The following is a 21,593-nucleotide window of genomic DNA, read 5'->3' as shown; positions in this document are numbered from 1 at the left end:
ATCGGCAGACTGTTTTGTACAGAAAATGACAGCCAAGGCGTCTCCAGTTACTAAATGCTCTAAGACTGACTAGAATAACACTGTTTTTTTTTTCAGTTTTTCTTCTCGGACACTGTGGAGTCAGCACCGTAGAGCACACAAGCACTAAGGTGGGTCTTTAAGATACGTGTGAAAAATCTAATGAATAGGGGGTATTACCACAGAATAAATAATAGTACTACCGTACAGAAAGGAAACTTCCTACAAAACCGAAGTTTGACAGCGGTTCAGGGTCGAATCATGCTGTCCGTTTCTAATATATGGCACTATCCCTTTCGGCTATTTAGGGTTGTCAAAATTCAAGCCATTATCTTATCTGTGGTCGTGCACGCAAAGGGACGTCAAGTTGTGTCAACCCTAATAATTGCTCGGAGCAATGCTGAGCCGAGTTTGGCCGAAGTCAGGAGTTTCGCACCCCTAAGCTGGCTAGTAAATCATAGAGTAACTGTAAAACTGTAAAAAGTATACGAGTACACACTGTGCCTTAAACTGTTTTATGACAATTTTTCACAGACAATAAAATATGATATTGATGCATCAAGGCGGTTTGTTAACAAGGGCCTACCGGGAAACGCGAAAATCGAAATTTAGTTATCTGCCTCTTTATCGCTCGAATATGCAAGAGTGATAGGAGAGGTTGGATTTTTGCGCAGAGGTTTGCGTAATATATTGTAAGTGGCCAGTATTATTATGCACAAGGCACATGCGCGTTTCTCTAAAGAGGTTAAAAACGACGCTCCAATTCTAATGCGGTGCTACGTGACCAAAGCGCCGACCGCCATAAGGTACCTTTTCCCGTGGAACGTCACATTTTATAGTTAAAAAATTACCGAGTTCCACACATCGTGTAGATATCACTACATATCTACAGATCTACACAATCTACTGTAAACTTCACATGAAAAGGGATTGTTCGTATCTGGCGTGATTACAAGATTACTTTTTCGATTTATTATACAGTGAAACCTGGTTAATTGGCACCTGGATAAATGGAAAACCTCAATAATTGCAACCAAAAGTCCGGTCCCGGTCCCTTGAGACCAAAAGGCCTCTATAATTGAAATTTTGGAACCTCTATAATTGCAATTTAGATTTTAGGGCTTTTCGTAATTTTGCCTCTGTAATTGACCACGTCGCAACTAAGACCTCTATAATTGACACTGTGCTAAAAACATCCGTTATTTTTGGTCTTCTTTTTACCTCTATTATTGAAACGAGTCTTACTTATTACCTCTGTAATTGAAATAATGTAGTTGTAGACAGCAGAAACAATATTTTAATAGCAATGATCATTTTATTTATATCTTCATCCAGAATTCAATTTATTTATTGGGTATCCATCACAGCCTGTAGTAGGTGAAATAGTTTTAATTAAATCAAAAACAAAGTATGCTTTTTACATTCCAATAAAACTTTCTTCTACAATTCAAGGGAAATTTTTAAACCCAAATGGTTAATAAGAAAATAAAGTAGTAATTAATGTAGTGTAAAAGTGCAAGTATAGACAGAAGCTATATATAGACCAGAAACCCAGAACGTAAGCGTGTAAATCTACTTTCAATGGTTATTTGCACCTCCATAAAAGAAATTTGTCAAAACGCAACCTCTATTAATGAAAACCTCTATAATTGACACAACGATTTTGTGAACCTCGTTAATTGACACGACCTGCTTAAATGAAAAACCTGGTTAATTGACAAAAAATGGCCGGTCCCTTGAAATTGCAATTATCCAGGTTCCACTGTATTTACTTCGTTGGCTTGAAGGGCTATTTTTAGTCCCCACGCTGGCCCAAAGCGGGTTAGAAGGGGGGGGGGGGGGTCAAAATTATTATCGTTGTCTTGTTTCTGACCACTCTGTGAGTGTCACGCTTGTAGGTGGTCTAGCATGAGTTGCATTCTCGCGCGTGACTCTATACTCGTACATCAAGCGCGACTTCAAGTATTGACTCGCGCGCTAGGACGCAAGTTATGCTAGACCAGTATATTATCCCGCGCCATGTTGCGGAATTTCACTGGAACTAATTTTTTCATACTATACTGAACTGTATACCCTATACATGAGAATAACAGCGCCCTCTTGACAATGATCATATTAATGATCATATGACTTTAATTTACATAAGAAGTTTATTTTAAATCATCTCATTCAAAGGACGGCGGAGCGAATCGTATGAGATTACTTATTCTGTGGTATTACGATACGCTTACGTCTTACGTTACGACGCCGTGTGCTGAGGGCCTAAGCGGAATGGTCGCTTAGGGTAGTATTCCACCTATCCAATTTATTTGTCTAAGGGGCTATTCGTAAATTACGTCATTTCAAATTAGGGGGGGGGGGGTCTGGACATCGGATGACGGTAGCATGAAGTAGGAGGAAATGGGGTCATTTGAAGCATGATTTTTGGATGATTATAGGGGGGGGGGGGGTCCAAAATCGTCAAAAATCGATGACGTAATTTATGGACAGCCCCTAATGTGTATTGCGTTTCACATTTTGCTTAATGAGAGAGTGAGTCGCAACGACATTGGACAAAGAAATTGGATAGGTGGAATGCCACGTTTACGTTAGGTACGCCACATAAAAATAGCGTAACCGCCAACCGCTCAAAAGCAAAAAGTCCCTTATTAACCGATACGACCTAAAGGACACATTCCATTTACAAATGACTAAGGTTCTCTCGTTCTACGTATTACGATACGCTTACGCTTCTCTTACGTTACGACGCCGTGTATTGAGGACCTAAGCGGCGGATTGGTCGCTTAGGGTGGTATTTCACCTATCCAATTTATTTGTTCAATGTGTATTGCGTCGCACATTTTGCTTAATGAGAGATTGAGTCGCAATGACATTGGACAAATAAATTGGACAGGTGGAATACCACCCTTACGTTAGGTAAGCACATAAAAATAGCGTAACCGCCAACCGCCCAAAAGCCGAAAGTCCCTTTTCATTCGAAACGACGTAAGGGACACATTCCATCCTCAAATGACTAAGGTTTTTATACAAAAACCAATTACAATTAATCAATTATTATACAATTATTAATTAATTTTATACCTACAATTTATCAAGCGAAAACGGAGGTCTCCATTTCAGCTTCCACAAAAATTTCGTATGTCTGTACATCTGTCCTGCTGTGCGTTTCTCAACTGATTCTAGTGAAGTTTAGTGAGCAGGTATTTGAAGTTTAGTGAGCAGGTATTTGAAGTTTAGTGAGCATGGTATTTATAGGTATAGAATACATTGGTCGATTCTGATTACAGATATTTTAAAATAACTGGATGGACATTTTATTCATGGAATTCATTCATAAAGTGGCCTTACACTCTTGCAGCTCGCTGTGCCTTCTTGATAATTATACGAATAACTATTTATTAGCACATCGTCGCCAATTAGGCATAACAAAAATATGCGGCCCAACATGAAAATTCACATTAATTCACGATGGCTATGCTTTAAGTACAGCTGTTCAATTTGTATACAGTCTGCAACTCTGCAGGGCTGCTAACACTAATAATTTTGTTGACTGCACCTAAATTATAAGATGCTATACAAGAGTATCGTTCTATGTATGTCTGTAACGCTTAAAAAATGAGACTACCTATTTAATTTTACGCGTGATGTGCACGTGCACGGAACTAATAATTTGACGCGTATATAACTTACTCTCGCCGTCGTCACATTAAATAACTAATATATACACCTGATTATTGTTATAAGTACGTGTTCGCACACAAGTACCCGGTCACCGCCCATTGAAACTAAAATATACGCCGCGATAGGAAAACTCGATTATTAACCTGCGAATTGATCAAGGCCAGTAACGTCGTTTCATAACACCTCCATTTTAGTTTACGTCTAAGATATCTCAACAAATTTCAACCTAATCCCTTTGCAATAAGGCAACAAAATGTATACATGCTTTTGGAATTACATTCGTATTTTTTTCTTAAAGTAATTACGCACACAAAGGTTTTGATTTTATATAAATACCATTTTTACGCATATTACTAGACGTTACGTTAATTTTTACATTAAAAATATATAATAAAATATGGAAATAAAAAATCAAATTGCCCGTACGTATTTATTTATTAACAGGATGGTATCGCAACGAACTCTGAGCTCGCACCTATTCCGAGTTTTTAAGTACAAATGTCGTATCCGCCTATAGGTTTTATAGAGACATACGACATTTTGTCATATTACGGTAGTATTTGTTTCGTCCCAGGCGCGGCCATGTTGAGACCGATGCGCTGGGACGATTTCCCATCGCTTGACAAGCTACTCGCCTTGAATAAACCATTATAAGCAAGAGTTCAGAGTTGTTAAGGATTTCTAGGCCATATTTATACTGGTCAGTCTGAAGGCGAAGACCCGCTTGCGCTTTGTATACGATAAGAATAACTGCCGCTACTTGCTAGTCCCGCCAGTTTAACGCGGGCGCTCGGACGTTACCGCTGTGCTTGCGCGGACGAAACGCACGCAATTCGAAATTCGAACGCGCGTGAAAATTGGAACTTCCGAATTTTAAATTACAAAAATGGTGAAAACCAAAGACGGGGACGGGATAAAAAGCAACCTGATTATAACGGAAGTACAGAAGAGACCTTGCCTATTTGATTCTAACCATCCTAATAATGGTGACAGGGCTGAAAAGGCAAGGTGCTGGGATGAGGTGTACGCGAGCGTGGTTCCTGGGTACGCAGCTCTCGGGCTCACGGAGAAGTTTGCGGCTGGTATGTTCACGCGGGTTTTCCGCGTCAGATATATGTCCACATTATTGCGCCTTATTCCGTTGTGATAAGGCGAAATATGTGTACATATTTTTGGATTATTATCGCATGCGGGCGCGGCGTTCCGCAACCGGTCGACTTCAACTGTCGCTGCGTGTTCTTTGTTTGAACCGTCGTTTAGTACGGCTTTCGAAATAACGCTCCGTGTCCGATTGTACCGGCACGTGGTGTATCTTTGCGCTATTATGAAAATGTTATCACACCGCCATTTTGTATTATTTTAAATTACGATTCATTTGTTTTCGCCGCCTCCTAGATATTCGAGAGTCACCTGTTTATCGCTAATTGAGATTCTTCGTGAGAAACAAATGACTTACGAATATCTAAATGTTTTCTTGTTTTTCACAATACGCACCTTACTTGCGGGAGTTTTAAAGTAGTATTTCGTTATAATCTCGACGATAACGCTATATATACGTAAGTGGTATAACTATGTATTATCGCTGGGCGTCAACTCCACTTGCGTGACTTGCCCGGCGTAGCAATAATAAGTAACTTATGAAAATACTCGTAAACAAAATTGCAGTAATCTACTTGCATGGACAAGTTATTTATATACTAATGTACATACTAGTTATAGATTAATTATGGATATTGGAGAATGTTATTACGTGATGTTACGTCATCGTTTTATATAACTAATGAGTATCTATTATATCTACCCCTGTCCTGGGGAAAATGCAGCTACCTGCTTAGGGACATGAATTGACTTAGAATACTTAGTTTAAAATAAGTACCTCCTTTTTGAATCTGACTGAGTTTGTGACCGTTACGTTTTAGGTTGGTACAGATAAATTTAATTAGTTAATGAGATGTGCTTACATAATGTTTGCTTTTAATTATGTAGCATTTTTAAATAGGTTGATAATGACAACCATAAGTATTCTTGTTTTTGTTGTACGTATTAAATTATAGCACTTACGTCGCGTAGTGCGCAGCGTAAGGCGTCATTAAAAATGCCGTAAGCGCCATTACTCGAAGGACCCTTTTTTAAAAGGGTCGATACAAATATGATAATTATATAATTAATAAATGTTTTTAATTACCCATTGATAAAGATAATCAGTTCTGTAATGAAACGAATCGCTGCTATAGTAATTAATAATTTATATAATAAATTCAACTTTCTTAAAATAAAAATAAAAACATATTAAAATTATTGCAACTATTTCTGAGTTTATCGTATACAGACATATACCAGCGGGCACTTCCGTTTACGATACCTATCCCGACCAAACGCAAAATGTCGTATCGTACATCAGATGAGACTTGGAGTTACGACATTCGGGCTTTTGCCACAAAAAAATATGTAAAAAATCAGTAAATTTAAAAATAAATCATTTTTTACAAATTTTTGATTCTGAAAATATTTATTTCATAAAAAATCGGGTACAAGAAATGTGGAGCACAGATTACACTACGTTTTATTTCTTCATATTAATGTAACGGTGAAATATAATTAACACGTTTGGCATAATACGCAGTAGGTGGTAAATATTTAAAGCATTAAAATAGAATGTACCCTCTCATTTTTTTCAGTTTATAGGAATATTGTCTTACGTATCGTATTCGAAATTTTAAGACGTCTATAACCCAGCAGTTTTTAATTTACAATATAGTTAACTACAGAATACCTACGTAATTTGTATGCAGGAGGTGTTTCTATACAGCTGACTGTATCTTTAGATTCTTTAGTATCTTTTTACTCCTTACTAACCAAATTTGTCTAGGAGAGTAAACCCGTTCCGCGCGTCTCCCGGATATGATCCGTCAAACCGCGACCCAAAATAATTGTTATACAATTCATACCGATACCCAGGTAATTTTTACGCTCTGTTTTTCTTATGAACTTATAACGATTTTATTGTAAAAAAATCTTAGTACACGTGGTACATATTATAATTATAACACCTAAAACAAATTAACGGAACCCCGTAAATTAAAGTAAATTTAAGTATATTTATGTAATTTATTTAAATGAACGTCAGTACAGTAGCTATTCTAAAACACGTAAATGGTACGTAACGTACTACTGTTGTCCTAAGTTATTGTTTTGTTAATATGCCATTGCCATATAAAGTTTTTGCTTAGTAAGACAAAAGGTACCTATACTAGTCTCGTTAAGTTGTTACTAACAGGAAGTACAGAACGACCGTGGTTTCTGTCGACTTGTATTACAATGGAAATTACAGCTATCAAATTTATTTGCAATAATTATATTAGAGCACAAATCAAGCAAATTTGCAAGATATTTCATCAACACTTGTTACTCATCAATGCAGTGCAAGAATAAAATAATCTAAACTTCGCGCTCGAAAAAAAAAGACAACCGTCAACGTGTCACCAAGAACCACCATCATGAATCAATCATAAAACTAATCTTACATACATTGCGTGCTTTGTAAGTATATCTCAGCGCTTTTAATAAACTAGCCATGGTAAACAAGCAATGTTTCATACATGCACAGCGATGTAGTAGTCAACTGAATTATCAAGTTGGCTGCATTGGTCCGCGGTGCGGTGTTCGTGACTCAATAGACGCAAGGGGCCGGCCCGCCCGTCTCTCATATCGAATATATACTATCGAAACCTCGTATCTATCTTTATCATTCCATTGTAAAATACACCTTTTGTCTTGTATATAGAGCACAATTTCAAAACAACGTAGAGGATAGATATGAGGGTGTGAAAGTGAGGAGTGTATAATATAACACGTAATGTACTGTACGTCTCAACGCTAATCTATACAATACAATGCTCGTTCTACACGACCTTTATTGGAGTCCCTGCAAGGAAACACGTCGATGAAAAATAGGAAAATTTGGCCTTTACAACCTCTTTCAATTAGGAACATCAAACGCGTATATATTCCGAATCGTGTTCGTTCCATATTTGTCGATTTTCAACGTCCAATATTTAATTGGACAGTATTGTACGATACTCAGCTTGAAACGGAATCTTTAACAAAAGGGTGGATAAAATTGTTACTTAAGTTTATATATTTTATCCTTAAAAATTTTATATCGTCCTTTTTCAGAACCAAAATACATTTAGAAAACAAATTTAATTATTTTCGTGGCTGGGACGGAAAACAAAATAAGTTTATGCGTCATTTTTGCGTAGGTATGGCGTATGGCACAAAAAACATTTCGCAGTATACCTACCTATGATGATAAATTGATAATAACCAATCGTGACACTTATTTAATATCCAAGTTATAATAAAAAGTCTATAATTATGTTATCCGGTTGGAAGAATTGATGAGCAAATCGACATAATTTCATTTTCAGATGACGAATCGTTCACAAAATGGCTGAATTGAACGCCAAGTGTACAGCATAGAATTTATTAATTGTATTCATACAGAAAACGTTATTATGCTTATTTGGATAGAGTTTAAATTAAAATATCAGTCCTTTGACTAAATTACTTGCGTGCGGTAAATATAGGTACAAAATATCGTCGCAAGGAAAAAACTATGCACAAACGCACGTATTTTCTAGACATATCATTATTTTACGCGACGTTCCGTGTGAAAAGGAATCTGATATCGATTAACGCTTCCGGCGCTATGCGTCATATTTGTCTTAATGCATCGTTAAAAATGGCGTAAGTGCCAATTACATCAAATAAAATCTCCACTTAAATGAAAATTGTTTCTAAAATCACACTGCAGTTATAGTACCCTTTTTCCAGTAGCCAAACCTAATAAAATAGCTGAAAAACAACTTTCTTTAAAAAGGGCGTATGTGCCATTAAAATATGACCTTTTGCCACTGCGTTTTTTTATTTTGCATAATATGCATCCATTGTACATTGCCGTCTGATACGAATTTTGGCTTTAATTTTTTTAAATATATACTCTATAGTTACACAGTTCTAATAATGCGGTTGTTTACTTGATTTGATTATAATTAGAATAATACATACAGACATAAATCAAACCTAACCTATATTTAGGATGACCTTACGAAAATCCTGAAAAGTTAATGGTTTCAGAATTATGACTAATGATAACCTTACAATCATTACATTATGACTAATAATTATGTCAAACAAAGGGATCCGATTTTATGAACGTATCCGCCATACGTATTCTTGCGAAATGCCCCATCAAAGGTGCCCATTTTGCTCAGGCTTTCGAGAAATTAAGGATAAAATCAGCCAGGTTCGCCTCTGTATTTTCCTTAAATAGAAATAAGATCGGACTTGTTGCGTTTATAAGGGAATTCTTACGGAATTTTCTGTTTTTGTTATTCTGCGGATAGGTATTAACGCTAACCAAAAAATGCGTACAATTTATTATAAGATGAAATCACTTTATGATTATTCATCAATATCCCATTTATTTCTACATAAAAAATATGGGTTTGTCATTTAATAGTCCTATTTTATTATTCAATGTAAGTACTATACTAGTGTAAGTGCTATTTTTAAATTTTTATAAATTAATTATGCTTTACCCGAAAAAGTTTATTTGCATACTTCTAAGCAGAGTAGGGCAACTTGTTTATGTGGAATAAAACAGCCTTGATTGGCTTTAGCGCCCACTCACTTTTTTCGTTTACTTACCTACCTATTTGTTATATTATGCAATAATATGTCTAGTAAATAAAATATTTTTAGTAACCGACCCGACCGACTTCAGGGCAAAGTGTTTCTAAAGAAACAGCATAAAACAATGATTTAATAAAAAACGCATTGAATTAACACGAGAAACTCCTGTTACGTAGGCGATTCTAAAAGAACCTTTGCAAGGCGTTCTCCATAATTCGATTATTTACTCGCAGAATTAACAAAGGACATGACGGGTCACTTTGATTCGGACGATACAACCTCCGAATAAGAATGACGTAAGTGACATATTGCCACTGAGACATTGTATTCTACGCAAGTGGACGTAACTACCATATTGCCGTTAGGACATTGTATCCTTTTAGAGACGAAATTGTTTTGTTTACGCACTTGTTGACTATCCGGTGGAATTAACGTGTAATATAGTTGGACGATAATGAAAGTGATACGCGTGATTTTTATTTCATCGGGTTATATGTGCGAATATATTTAAATATCATACTTATAGTTTTTAATTAATTATGTGCGTTAGTATACTAACTTCGATATAGATGTTTGTATAACCGTTTTTAAGAGTAAGTATCTAAGTAAATACTTAAATTTCTATTTCAATAATGAATTAAGTAAAATAAAATCAAATAAAAACCCGTTTTATATAGGTACTTACGTCAATTTCCAAATCGACGTAAGGCAAAATGTCGTATGTCACACTATGTGACGTGATGTGACTTACCTATTATAGGAAGATACGGGTTTTTAACTTAGCTGTAGTTTCTAATGTAGCCCACACAACTATTTTTCATATTTAAGCAATTGATTATTTTAAGATGTTTTTAAGTAAACATTTGTAACTTGTAACAGTTGTAACGTAACTATTTTTAAATAAAATAGTGTAGGTAGGTCGGGATTTTACATGTAGAAAGGTCCCAATCCTAGGTGTATTCATACTCAGTAATGTTAGTATTGGTAAAATAGGAATTTTACATATGACGCTTCATATAAAATTTCATTTGATTTGGGATATCTAACATGGGCGAATCAACTTTTAGACCAACTCTAAATATCTCCACGATATTTTTCTTCAATCGAAAATTTCGCTTATAAATAATTTAGGTATATTATGTAAGTACATTGTACTTTTACATAATTTTATGTTACAAGCAATTTGTCTCTGATAGACCTAAAATATAGATTAATATTAACTTGGGAACGATTTCTTGGTACCCATGTAACTCCAGTTTCGGTAACGCCAGAAACATGAAAATCGTTGGTGTAAAAGTTGAATTAGTATAAATGTAAGTATAAATGAGTAGTAAAGCCAAAAATACTCAGATATTCACTCAAATGAATTAAACAGTGTAACACGATGCAGTCGTGACCCGGTTCCACACAAGCCTTGCTCTTCAACAAGCTCACCCACCTTTATATTAACAGCAACACTTGACTAACCAATAATATACCTTATGTATTCGCAAGAAGGCTTACAAATGATCAGTTACATGTGACAAAATATGTTTGTATAAACCAGTTTAATACAGAGCTCCGATTGCAAGGGGATGTTATGAATGAAGGGACCGAAATATACTAGATACTAGGTCGAGTGAACGTTTTTAGGTTGCTTATCTGTGACGTGGTATTGTACTAAGGACGTAAGTACTACGACACTACGTAATCTAAGTACGAGTATTTCTAGTTCTAAATGTTCTAATGAGTGTCGTTAACATGGTAGCATTTCGCTGGCCCAATATTACAGGGTTTCAATATAGTTGAAATTCGACTAATGTCACTATGACAATGTTCGAATTTCAGTTCGATATAAGTGAAACATAGAACCCTGTAATATTGGGCCAGCGATTTGTAATTTAATAAAATATAAAATAGACTTGTTATTATTTACATCGTGTTGGGGATCAAAATATTGGTATATATTATATTATTGGTTGTTGTTGTTGTTGTTGTTTTTGTTTATGTATTTTAGCCAACTTTGTAACATTGTTTTCATGACTAAAAAGTTAAAACTGATTGAGATTTTACATAATATTATATTAGATTCACTCACTTTATTGTTTGTCAAATCTGTCATCGAATTTAATTTCGTGTAGCTACCGCTGGCGCTAGTTATGCGCGCCTAATGCCGCGCCACGATGTGACCCGACCGGATGGTACAAGTTCGATCGGTTAATCCGTGTACTTAATTCATCTCTTTTTTGTATTAGCTGTGTAAAATGTGTGTAATCAATTTTTCGGTTTATTTTATGTTTCTTTACTTATTTTTTTGTCTGTTACCTTCCGTGATTATTTCTCACTTGATGGTCTAATCGGAAGATCAGCGCTGGAAGTCGCCAGCAACATGCTGAGATGGGACCATTTCGTGACACTTTATTTTTCACTATGTTTTTTCAATGTATGTCTGTTGTCTGTGTGTTTACGAATAAAAAACTATTCTATTCTATTCTATTCTAAATATTGAGCGTTGTTTTAGATTCCCACCAATCGGAAGCCTGAACGCATTTTAACACACGTTTTAATTTATTCATATAATTAATTAATTACATATATTTAATTAAATCATAAAAACAAACTTCCTATAACAATGCAATAGGAAGAGAAATTATTAAGGCCATATTTAATAAATCTTACCGTCTTTACGTCGCAAGTCGCAACAAAAAATAACTGGAAGAATTTATACCGTAATACGTAATAATAAAAAAAAAATATGTATTTTGTTTGGAAATTTGGTCCGTCTATCAGTTAATTTGTGCTTGCGTCGGAAATAAAGTTACCTTTTTGAGAAAATTCGCCACAAATATTTATTATCACGTAAAGGAACCTTATGGCGGTTGGCGCTTACGCTATTAGTGACGCCGCTCCAATACTATTGGGGTGCTATGCGACGTAAGCGCCAGCCGCCATACGGTGCCTTTTCCCGTGGACGTTGCATAGAAAGTAATTAATTATGTTATAAGTGCGATTATTGAATTCTACGCGAACATAATCGCGTTCGCCGTCTAAAGCTACCATTATAAAATTATAATATGCAACTCGGCGAGAACGAAGAATTAACAAGAATATAATAAAGTGATTTCTCGCGGAAGCTTAACGGCCCAATTCGAACGATGCTTATAACATGTCACAGCGATACGATACCGATCTGTCAGTGTCTCAAGTGACATTTCTTCAACCGAAAACGTGAAGAAATGTCACTTGAGACACTGACAGATTGGTATATCGTATCGCCAGGGGTGCGATCGAAACTCTTCCTTTCGGGCATTCTCGGCTCCGTTCGGCTCGGCATTGCTCCGAGCAATTATTAGGGTTGACACAACTTGACGTCCCTTTGCGTGTACGACCACAGATAAGATAATTACTTGAACTTTGACAACTCTAAATAGCCGAAACGGATAGTACCATACATTACAAAGGGACAGCATGATTCGTTCCTGAAGTTAAACGCAAAATTTGACAACTCCGAACAACTGACAGGCTGATATCGACCGGCGAACTGGTACTCTGTGGGCTCCTTTATTCTGTGGTGTCGCTGTGGTATCTTATAAGTATTGCTCGAATTGAGCCGCTACTCGGGATCGGGACCGGCGCATTTTCCCGGAAAACGCTCTATCGATTCTGCTTTAACGAGAAACACGTGTAGGTACATTACTTTCATTATATTATTGGAAACCTGTATAACAGCGGTCGGCAACAGGCGGCCCGCGGCCACATGCGGCCCGCGAACCTCTCACTTGCGGCCCGCGGGCCCCCCTGGCTATTTTGTATGTAATATTGTCAAACAACAATGTCTGATAAAGTCACACATATTAACAAAGTGCGGCCCGCGTCAACTTCCTTAACTAGTATGTGGCCCTTCGCTGCTAGGTAAAAGGTTGCCGACCGCTGCTGTATAAGTATAAATGTACAATAAACCATTTTCTTTCGCTTTCTGGGAGCTCTCGAATCGGCCACTATCGGAATAACCAATTTGTTTAGTTAAATACATCATTGTGACGTTCTGCGAGAAAAGGTACCTTATGGCGTTTGACGCTTAAGTCACGTAAGACTGCTTTAGTATTGGAGCGTCGTTAATAATAGCGTAAGGGCCAACCGCCATTAGGTACCTTTACCCGTGGAATGTCACAATTATAAAGAACTTTTGAAGAATTCCGTCTCAACACTAATGGGTTATTTTATTGTGAAGTTGTATTTCTGTCTCTGTCATTGTCATATAAAAAAAAACTACTTACATCGCCGTAAGGTACTTACTTAAAAAAAAATACTTTACTAAATCCGCTACTATAGGATTTCTAACACTAAAATAAAAGCCGAAGTGCGTTTCCGTAATTTCCACTACTTATTATTAAATAAGGCTAAATAATTAGTAACTAGTTAATAAATAACAGTCGCCAGTTGCTAAAGTATTGTAAAACGCCTTCATGGACTCATGAGGCGTAATACATAACGCTTTTTTAATTCACATTTGGAATGACGCTCCCAAGGCGCTTAGTCATTCTGCCAGCCAGTGACTCCATCCAGAAACGCGCCTCGGTCGTTTACGTATAATCGCTGTGTTGGTTAACATTCTCTTATCTGTGCCTTTATGAATATTTGTTTATGTGACACGTAGCTTCATAATATTTTATCGGTAAGCTTTCCTGTAGCTTATGGTGGTTGAGTTGAACCAAGAAAAGTCTGCAACGATTTTAATAGCATATGCAGTGCAAGTGTTACATGTTTTAATCGTCAAACTTGTATGAAATTACGAGCTGTCAAAGATTTTTATAGATGACGCCAGCATAGGTTTCTCCTGTTTTTAGATTTGTAATATGGGATTTGGCTTATAGAGCCATCCAGCCCATAAAATTTAAAAAAATCATTTGACACTATTTGTAGTTTTGACAGATAAAACCAATTCTGGCGCTTACGTCGCCTCGCATTGTAGTTACAACCCCTTTAACAATAACGTAAACGCCAACTGCGAGTACCTAGCTGAAGTCTTTTCACAAAAATTGTAGGTTCGTTCTTATCTGTTCGTTCCACGTTCGTTCGAATATTTGTTCATGCGATACGTAGCGTAGCTTCAAAATATTTATCTACATATAATAAAGCTACGTATAGGAACGCTATATATTTTTAGGGTTCCGTACTCAAAGAGTAAAACGGGACCCTATTACTAAGACTTCGCTGTCCGTCCGTCCGTCCGTCCGTCCGTCTGTCACCAGGCTGTATCTCACGAACCGTGATAGCTAGACAGTTGAAATTTTCACAGATGATGTATTTCTGTTGCCGCTATAACAACAAATACTAAAAACAGAATAAAATAAAGATTTAAGTGGGGCTCCCATACAGCAAACGTGATTTTTGACCAAAGTTAAGCAACGTCGGGCGTGGTCAGTACTTGGATGGGTGACCGTTTTCTTTTTGCATTTTTTTCCGTTTTTTTTTTTTGCATTATGGTACGGAACCCTTCGTGCGCGAGTCCGACTCGCACTTGCCCGGTTTTTGTATTCGTCAAAGATAAGATTTCTTGGACCTTTTTCTATTGTAATAACGCTAATGTATACATAACTTTAACGTAGTCTGTGCTAATTAGTGATGTGAATTCGCCTGTTTCAAATCTGAACACGCCTCAAAGAGCCATTAACATTTATAGTCATAATTACTGCTTTTAGAATGCTAGATAGTGGTTATATTGTATTTGTAGCACATCTGTCCACAGCGAAACCTCTCATTGGCGCTGCCGCGGCAAGACTAGTTTGAGTCGGTCTCAGAGGTGTTACTCTAAATAGCTTTTTGTACATAGGCGAGCTAATAACTCGAGCAAACCAACATAAGTGCGCTCTTGACTACGCTTAGTTATTGGGGCTCATGTTACACTGGAATAGCTAAGAACTGTGCTCACGTAAGCTGTGGGAATACGCAAGCAGTTCTCAGTCGAGCTATTTGAAAAGAGAATCTTTATCGAGTGCCCGCTACAGAGCGGAAAACCGAACGCAAGCGTTCCATGTTTAAATTTAATAAAATGTAATTGAATTTTGTGTCATAAACAATTTTTCTTTTTTTTTCTGTGTCAATGCGCTAATGACGTGATTACAACCGATAAATACAGTGTCAAACTGGTTTTTAAATAATTGTTTCTGCTAAATGTCTTTTGTTTGCTGGAAGTAAAAATATGCAGTGATCATTTGTATTTTCAGTAGTTATTCGTCGTCGAAATGGCTGGTACGTAAACTAGTTATAATTAAATGTGTTTGTCTTTGCGTTAATTGTAAAAATAGGATAGGATTAGTTATTGTATTTTAATGTAATGATATTTGCTGAGTAATGTGGTCAGTAGAGTAGATAGGTATATAAAATATGAATAACTTTTTCTAATCAGAAATAAATTATTGTATAGGATTTTCTTTGTTACGTTATTTTGAAAACAACCAATAAGTGTTTGTCATTGTTTTAATTTTATAAAAAATATAGAGAATTTAAAACAATATGAGCTATGAATATCATATTTTTAAAACAAATACTTCATAACAATAACATCTAGAATTCTATCGTGTCTTATGCCGATAAAAATAATGTGTCTTTAATTAAAATTGATTACCTGCTTCTTATTACTAACAGATAATAAAATACCTCTTTAGATAACTCGGAACCTAATATGTTTTTACACAATTATCGACGGTAATTTAGAAGTAAACAGTCGTTTTCTGTTTTTAACCGGTAAGCTACCGTGCCAAGTCAAAAAGGCCGTATGTACATACTAGTTTACAGAAATCTACGGCTTTTCAACTTAGGACGGTCGAATGGAGTCCCATTCGCTCGTCGACCTCCGCGGAGGTCGCATTTGGTCTATACAGCAGTTTTAAGCTAAAAAGCAGTAAGTCGGTTTAAAGCTCATATCGGGATACTAAATTTTTGGTTAGCGACTACTTGCAACTGTCTGAAAAATATTTACACATTTTACACAGAATGTCAGTTTTTTATTGCTGTGAAAAGTTAGTCATTATGTTTTTTACTACTTTTTTGCGGCATACGACGACGTGTCCGATATTATTGCCTTTAATATTCATTTAATGGCTATTACTGCGTATTTTTGAGATATATGTGTATAAAGAAGTTGTTACTTTGCGTTTTGCAGGGTAACGGCATAATTTTAAATATACCTGACCTGTTGTTTATTTATAATTGTATGCCATTACGTATTCAAACTCAGAATTCTCAATTTTCACGAATGTTTTTGCACGTTATTATTTGCTTTTGCAGTGGCATTTATAAAAAAAAAATGGAGAAATTAATTCATTGAAATATTTGAAATAAAATAAATGTTCTACAAAGTATTAACATATAATAACAAATAACGTATATTGGTCGTCCCATATACCTAATACTGATTAGTGAGAGTGACCCTTAACCTAAGGGAGTTGGCGCTTACGTCCTTATTACAACTTAAGCGCCAGTTCCCTCTTTTTCTACCAAAGGAGCCTTTTTTTCTAACGATACTTTACTGCATAATTTGTAAAAATACAACATAACATAAGTAATGACTCTTACATAGTTTCAAGAACTACCTGACTTTCTAAAATCTTGATTTTTTAAATTTGAAAGATAATATTGTCTTCTATTATATTCAACTAAGAAGAGCGTTTTCATTATTTTGTCAGTTGCATTTATTGTTCTAATAATTGCAATTTCACCACATTAACATACTGCAGTTATCCATGGTTCAATAAACAGCCTTAATGTGACATATTGAAACTGTCGCATTTATAAACACGTCACAGTACAGTGTCACAGTAGCACTGCGACTGCGACTAACTTTAAAATGATTAGAGTTAGACCAAGACTTCTATGAAATTATGACGTATAAATAACACTAGTACTGCGTGTGCTATCAAAATCGTTGCAGACTTGTCTTGGTCGAACTCTACCGGCTTCGACTAAATTTTACAGATCTTACACACATATATATGTATTTAAGTAAATAGATAAACCAATCACTTAATTAAATAGTTAATAAATCACATGTTTATTAAACCATGATTGTTCGCGTTTCCTTAAAGAGAAATGGAGGCGTGCGGACCGCGCGGTACATTGAGCCTTCAAGGTTAAACCATATTAAACCGTGCTAGCTGTGTTATTGTACCAGACTCGTCGACATTATTAAGTGACTATAAAATACTCTTATTACAACGGTATAAGCTGTACAATAGTTAGATAATTGTGTTGCTGTTAATACATAAAAGCTAAAAACATGTGACGTTATCTATGAAAAGGGACCTTATTGTCGATGGCGCTTACGCCCTTATATTGATGCTCCGATATAAATACAATGCCGCGCGTTGCTGTGCGGCGTAAGCGCCATCGACAATAAGGTCCCTTTTCATGGATAATGCTCCATTTAATTAAGCTAAATTAAATCGTAATTCGTCAGCGATATACCATAACTAACGGCTCGATTCGGGAAATGAATTAGAGATTCACTAGATATGAAAAAGTAAAGATAATATCTTTACTATATCGTATCTAGTTAATCTCTAATTCATTTTCCAAATCGCGCCGTAAGCTTACATATTCGAAAGACCAGTACTGTCAAACCAAAAGGTCGTATTTCCATACAAGACTTATAACGAATTACGGTCTTTTTGAATAGGTAATAGGCAGGGATCAACGACGATAAAGTCACGTGTGGATTCAAATGATTCATACGCTAGTCTGAAACCGCCCTTACTGTAATAATTTAATAAAGGAGACTTTCGTAGGTTTCCAGAATGTTAAAATTATTATTATTATGTTGGTCAAGTCTACAGCAGGGTTGTTACACACTTTTATTTAGCTTCACTGCGTAGGTATATACTTATATCTCTTTGTATATATATGTGACGTTCCACGGCAAAAGGTACCTAATGGCGGCTGGTGCTTACGTCGCATAGGGCCGCAATAATATTGGAGCGGCGTTACTAATAGCGTAAGCGCCAACCGCCATAAGGTACCTTTATTCGTGGGACGTCACATATGGTGCTTCAAATCTTGTAACTTAAATTTGAACCACTTCCGGGTGTCTGATTGAGCTGAAATTTCGCTTACTTCCATATTTCCGATGACAATGTAATAATATGCTAACATGGACCTGATCTGATGATACAGTCGGAAGGTAGCCAAAGGAACTCTTCGATGGAAAAACATAAACACATTGAGTTTAGGCTCATTTGAAAGGTCTCGAGAAGTACTTGTTAGACATGCAAAGGTGAAAAAGTATAGTCGGCAATAAAAGTGTGTATTAAAAATTTTTTTGACGGTTACTTGTTTTTATAAATAACTACCAACATAGCAAAGCGTTCTAAAGCAGCTCTGTAGCAGTTCCATTCACGTTTGTTCCGAGTACCCGCCGTAAAATCGATCTCATATTACGCTAACTGGCAGTTCTGTTTATAATAACATTAACTGAACAATGCACACACGGGCAGATAAATAAAATACACTATTGTATAGTTAAATAACTGGGCTAACTCAACAGAGTGTTGAACAGTCGCCATCAGGTATATCGGAGCGGCGTGTCATGGCTCCTCTACACGATGGGCCAGCGCCGGCCACTCCAAGGGACGCAGCCGTGTGGTAGAATGAGATAGGCACTTGCTCCCTCTAACGCATAAATGCGTCCCTTGGAGTGGCCGGCGCTGGGCCATCGTGTAGAGGAGCCATCAGATATTTGTGAGCACCTTGGCCGCTCCTATACAGTGTGGAAAGATAAGTCGGGCCCTGGAGGGAAACTACCTTAAATCCTTAAGCTGGCTCATTTTACTTAAAGGAGACATTCCTTTATTTTTAAAAAGAAACAAAACTGCATTTAAAGATTTTTCTTTTCTTCTTCAAATTTGGCTTGTCTAAAAAAATCTTGAGTACTAAATATTAGATTTTATGGACATTTTGTGCGACAGACGAGTCTAAGACCTAATGTTTCTTGGAGAAATGTTATCATTAACATTAACTGTATCGACTAGTAGAGTAAAATTGCGAGTGTTTATTTTTTGGAATTTTTAGTCGGTTCGAGTCCCGGGTGAGGCAAGCGAGTTTTAGAAAATCTTTTAATGCAGTTTTGTTTCTTTTTAAAAATAAAGGAATGTCTCCTTTAAGTAAAATGAGCCAGCTTAAGGATTTAAGGTAGTTTCCCTCCAGGGCCCGACTTATCATTCCACACTGTATATCTGATGGCGACTGAACGCCGTATGGTCCGTCAGCTCACCGAATTTAATAGAACAAAGTGAGGAAGTGTAATATAAACGTGATATCTGCTCAGAGATTTGATATTAATAATGTAATGTCACAATTAAATACTGGCAACATTCCTATTACAACGTTTCTTCTAACACATTTTACTCCACCCAAGTAATATAAACTCGTTGGGCAATAGTAAGTACCTACAGTAAAGTTAGGAACATAATACTTGGGGTTTTGTGGGTGTTGTGAAAATATGTGACGTTCCACGGGTAAAGGTACTTGTGCTTACCTAGCTTATGGCGATTGTCGCTTACGTTTTTTGGAGCGTCGTCAATAACAGCGTAACCGCCGACCGCCAAGGGTACCTTTACCCGTGGAACCTCACTATAATATAAACTCATTGGGCAATAGTACCTACAGTAAAGTTAGGAACATAATACTTGGGGTTTTGTGGGTGTTGTGAAGATACGATCAAGGTTTCTATGTGGGATGTGTTTCGTAATACAGCGTTTGTAACGCGATTTTAGAGAATTCTGTGAATTATAGTCACTGTAAAAATAAGAAAACAAATAATATAACGTCAAATTACTTATATGACATGTCTATACTACTTCTGCATCTTCTCAAAAATAAATTTGCAGGTAGTACTAATACTTATTTCAAATCCTAATTCATCATTTTTGAAAGTACATAGTATTCTATTTTATCCTGTTAAAGCCCACCCCCATACAGGTAAAAAAACTCCCAAATTTGCTAGTAAAATCTCAACCTATTATGTAGGAACTAGAGTTGATTTTGTTTTGTTGTAAATGTTCTAATTGAACATGATTTAAACTTCATCCAACTTAACAAGTACTATACTTATATAAGTAGGACCGTGGGCCTTAAAAGGTTATATAGTTACAAATATTAGAGCAAAGTTATGTATGTACAGTAGAATCCGTTTATTATGACTCCGCTTATACTGACCAACCGCTTACTATGACGTAATTACTGTGCGAAGTTTGGTTTTCATTAGTGATGTACCGACTATTGATTTGGCCGACTAGCCGACTAGTCGGCTAGTTGGCCAGATCATTAGTTTCGTATAAGTTCAGGTGAAAAACAATAGTTTTGCTCCTTTGGTTGCGGTATTCATCATATTACTCGTAGCTTGGCTAAAAGGTGTTCTTTACAGGTTCAAAGACTTATCACAAGAATCCTCGTTCAATTTTTGTCTTTTATTTTGCGATACTGAGCAGACCGTCAGTAGGTACAGTTTGTAGGAGGTATTTCTAAGGCTCTATTTCCCGTACGTAGTCGCCAGTTAAGAACCTATCCCCTGTGGTCAGCGTCTTTACGAGCAACGTGCCCTGTCTGTCTCTAAATTTTGCAATAATATAAATAGTTCCCCATAAAAAACTGAATAGTAATAATAGTATTTTATGCAACCGTTGTTTAAGAGAGGTCAAAAAAGGCGAGTGGCGTGAGTAACAATTTGAGGCGAAGCCGAAAATTGTTAATGAAGACGCCACAAGTATTTTTTGACTCAGTTAAACAACGTTGCATACAATAGGTACTTTTTCTACGACAAATCACTTACTTTGAAATAAAATTATAAATTTAACGAATATTTTTCATTCAAGAAATAGCAAAGAATGAAGGGTACGGGCGGAAAAAGAATGAATGAAATAAAAAAAACATGTCTATGGTTCACTCATCTGTCAAAGATGACAATTAAAATTAGGTTGGCAACAATGTATTTCATACAATATTTTTTAAGTGGTGATTACACGAAGTATTGTAAAAGTGCCAAAAAGATACTGCGTGTATTATGCACAAATACTTTTTTTGGGAATAGACTAAAGACTTGTCTTGACAACTATAAGATAGGGGTTTAAAGGTATGTGCACAACCCTTTAAATGACAAATAAAAGTACGGGAGTAGAAAAAATTATTTAACTATCAAACTTGCCCATGAAATTACACGAGAATCA

At 36.2% G+C, this 21,593-nt stretch overlaps 1 protein-coding gene and 1 long non-coding RNA gene across 3 annotated transcripts in view; one reads left to right on the top strand and one right to left on the bottom strand.

Annotated features, from left to right (window-relative positions):
- Nucleotides 1–21,593, bottom strand: part of LOC134801905 (uncharacterized) — a 537,245-nt gene that overhangs the window by 417,816 nt on the left and 97,836 nt on the right. The gene's annotated exons all lie outside the window — the stretch shown is intronic.
- Nucleotides 4,463–21,593, top strand: part of LOC134801837 (uncharacterized) — a 32,385-nt gene continuing 15,254 nt past the window's right edge. Inside the window, exon 1 of one of the 2 annotated variants that reach the window (XM_063774471.1) lies at nt 4,463–4,781. In XM_063774471.1, coding sequence (XP_063630541.1) covers nt 4,586–4,781 — 196 coding nt within the window. In that variant the 5' untranslated portion in view covers nt 4,463–4,585. Of the gene's footprint in view, nt 4,782–15,477; nt 15,628–21,593 lie in introns of those variants that run through there. The other variant, XM_063774472.1, reaches the window with a different exon arrangement.

The sequence above is a fragment of the Cydia splendana genome, chromosome 23, assembly GCF_910591565.1.
Source record: "Cydia splendana chromosome 23, ilCydSple1.2, whole genome shotgun sequence".
In the NCBI taxonomy this organism is placed as follows: Eukaryota; Metazoa; Arthropoda; class Insecta; order Lepidoptera; family Tortricidae; genus Cydia; species Cydia splendana.
The sequence above is the reverse complement of the archived record's forward strand: the minus strand, read 5'-3'. Positions and strand labels throughout refer to the sequence as shown.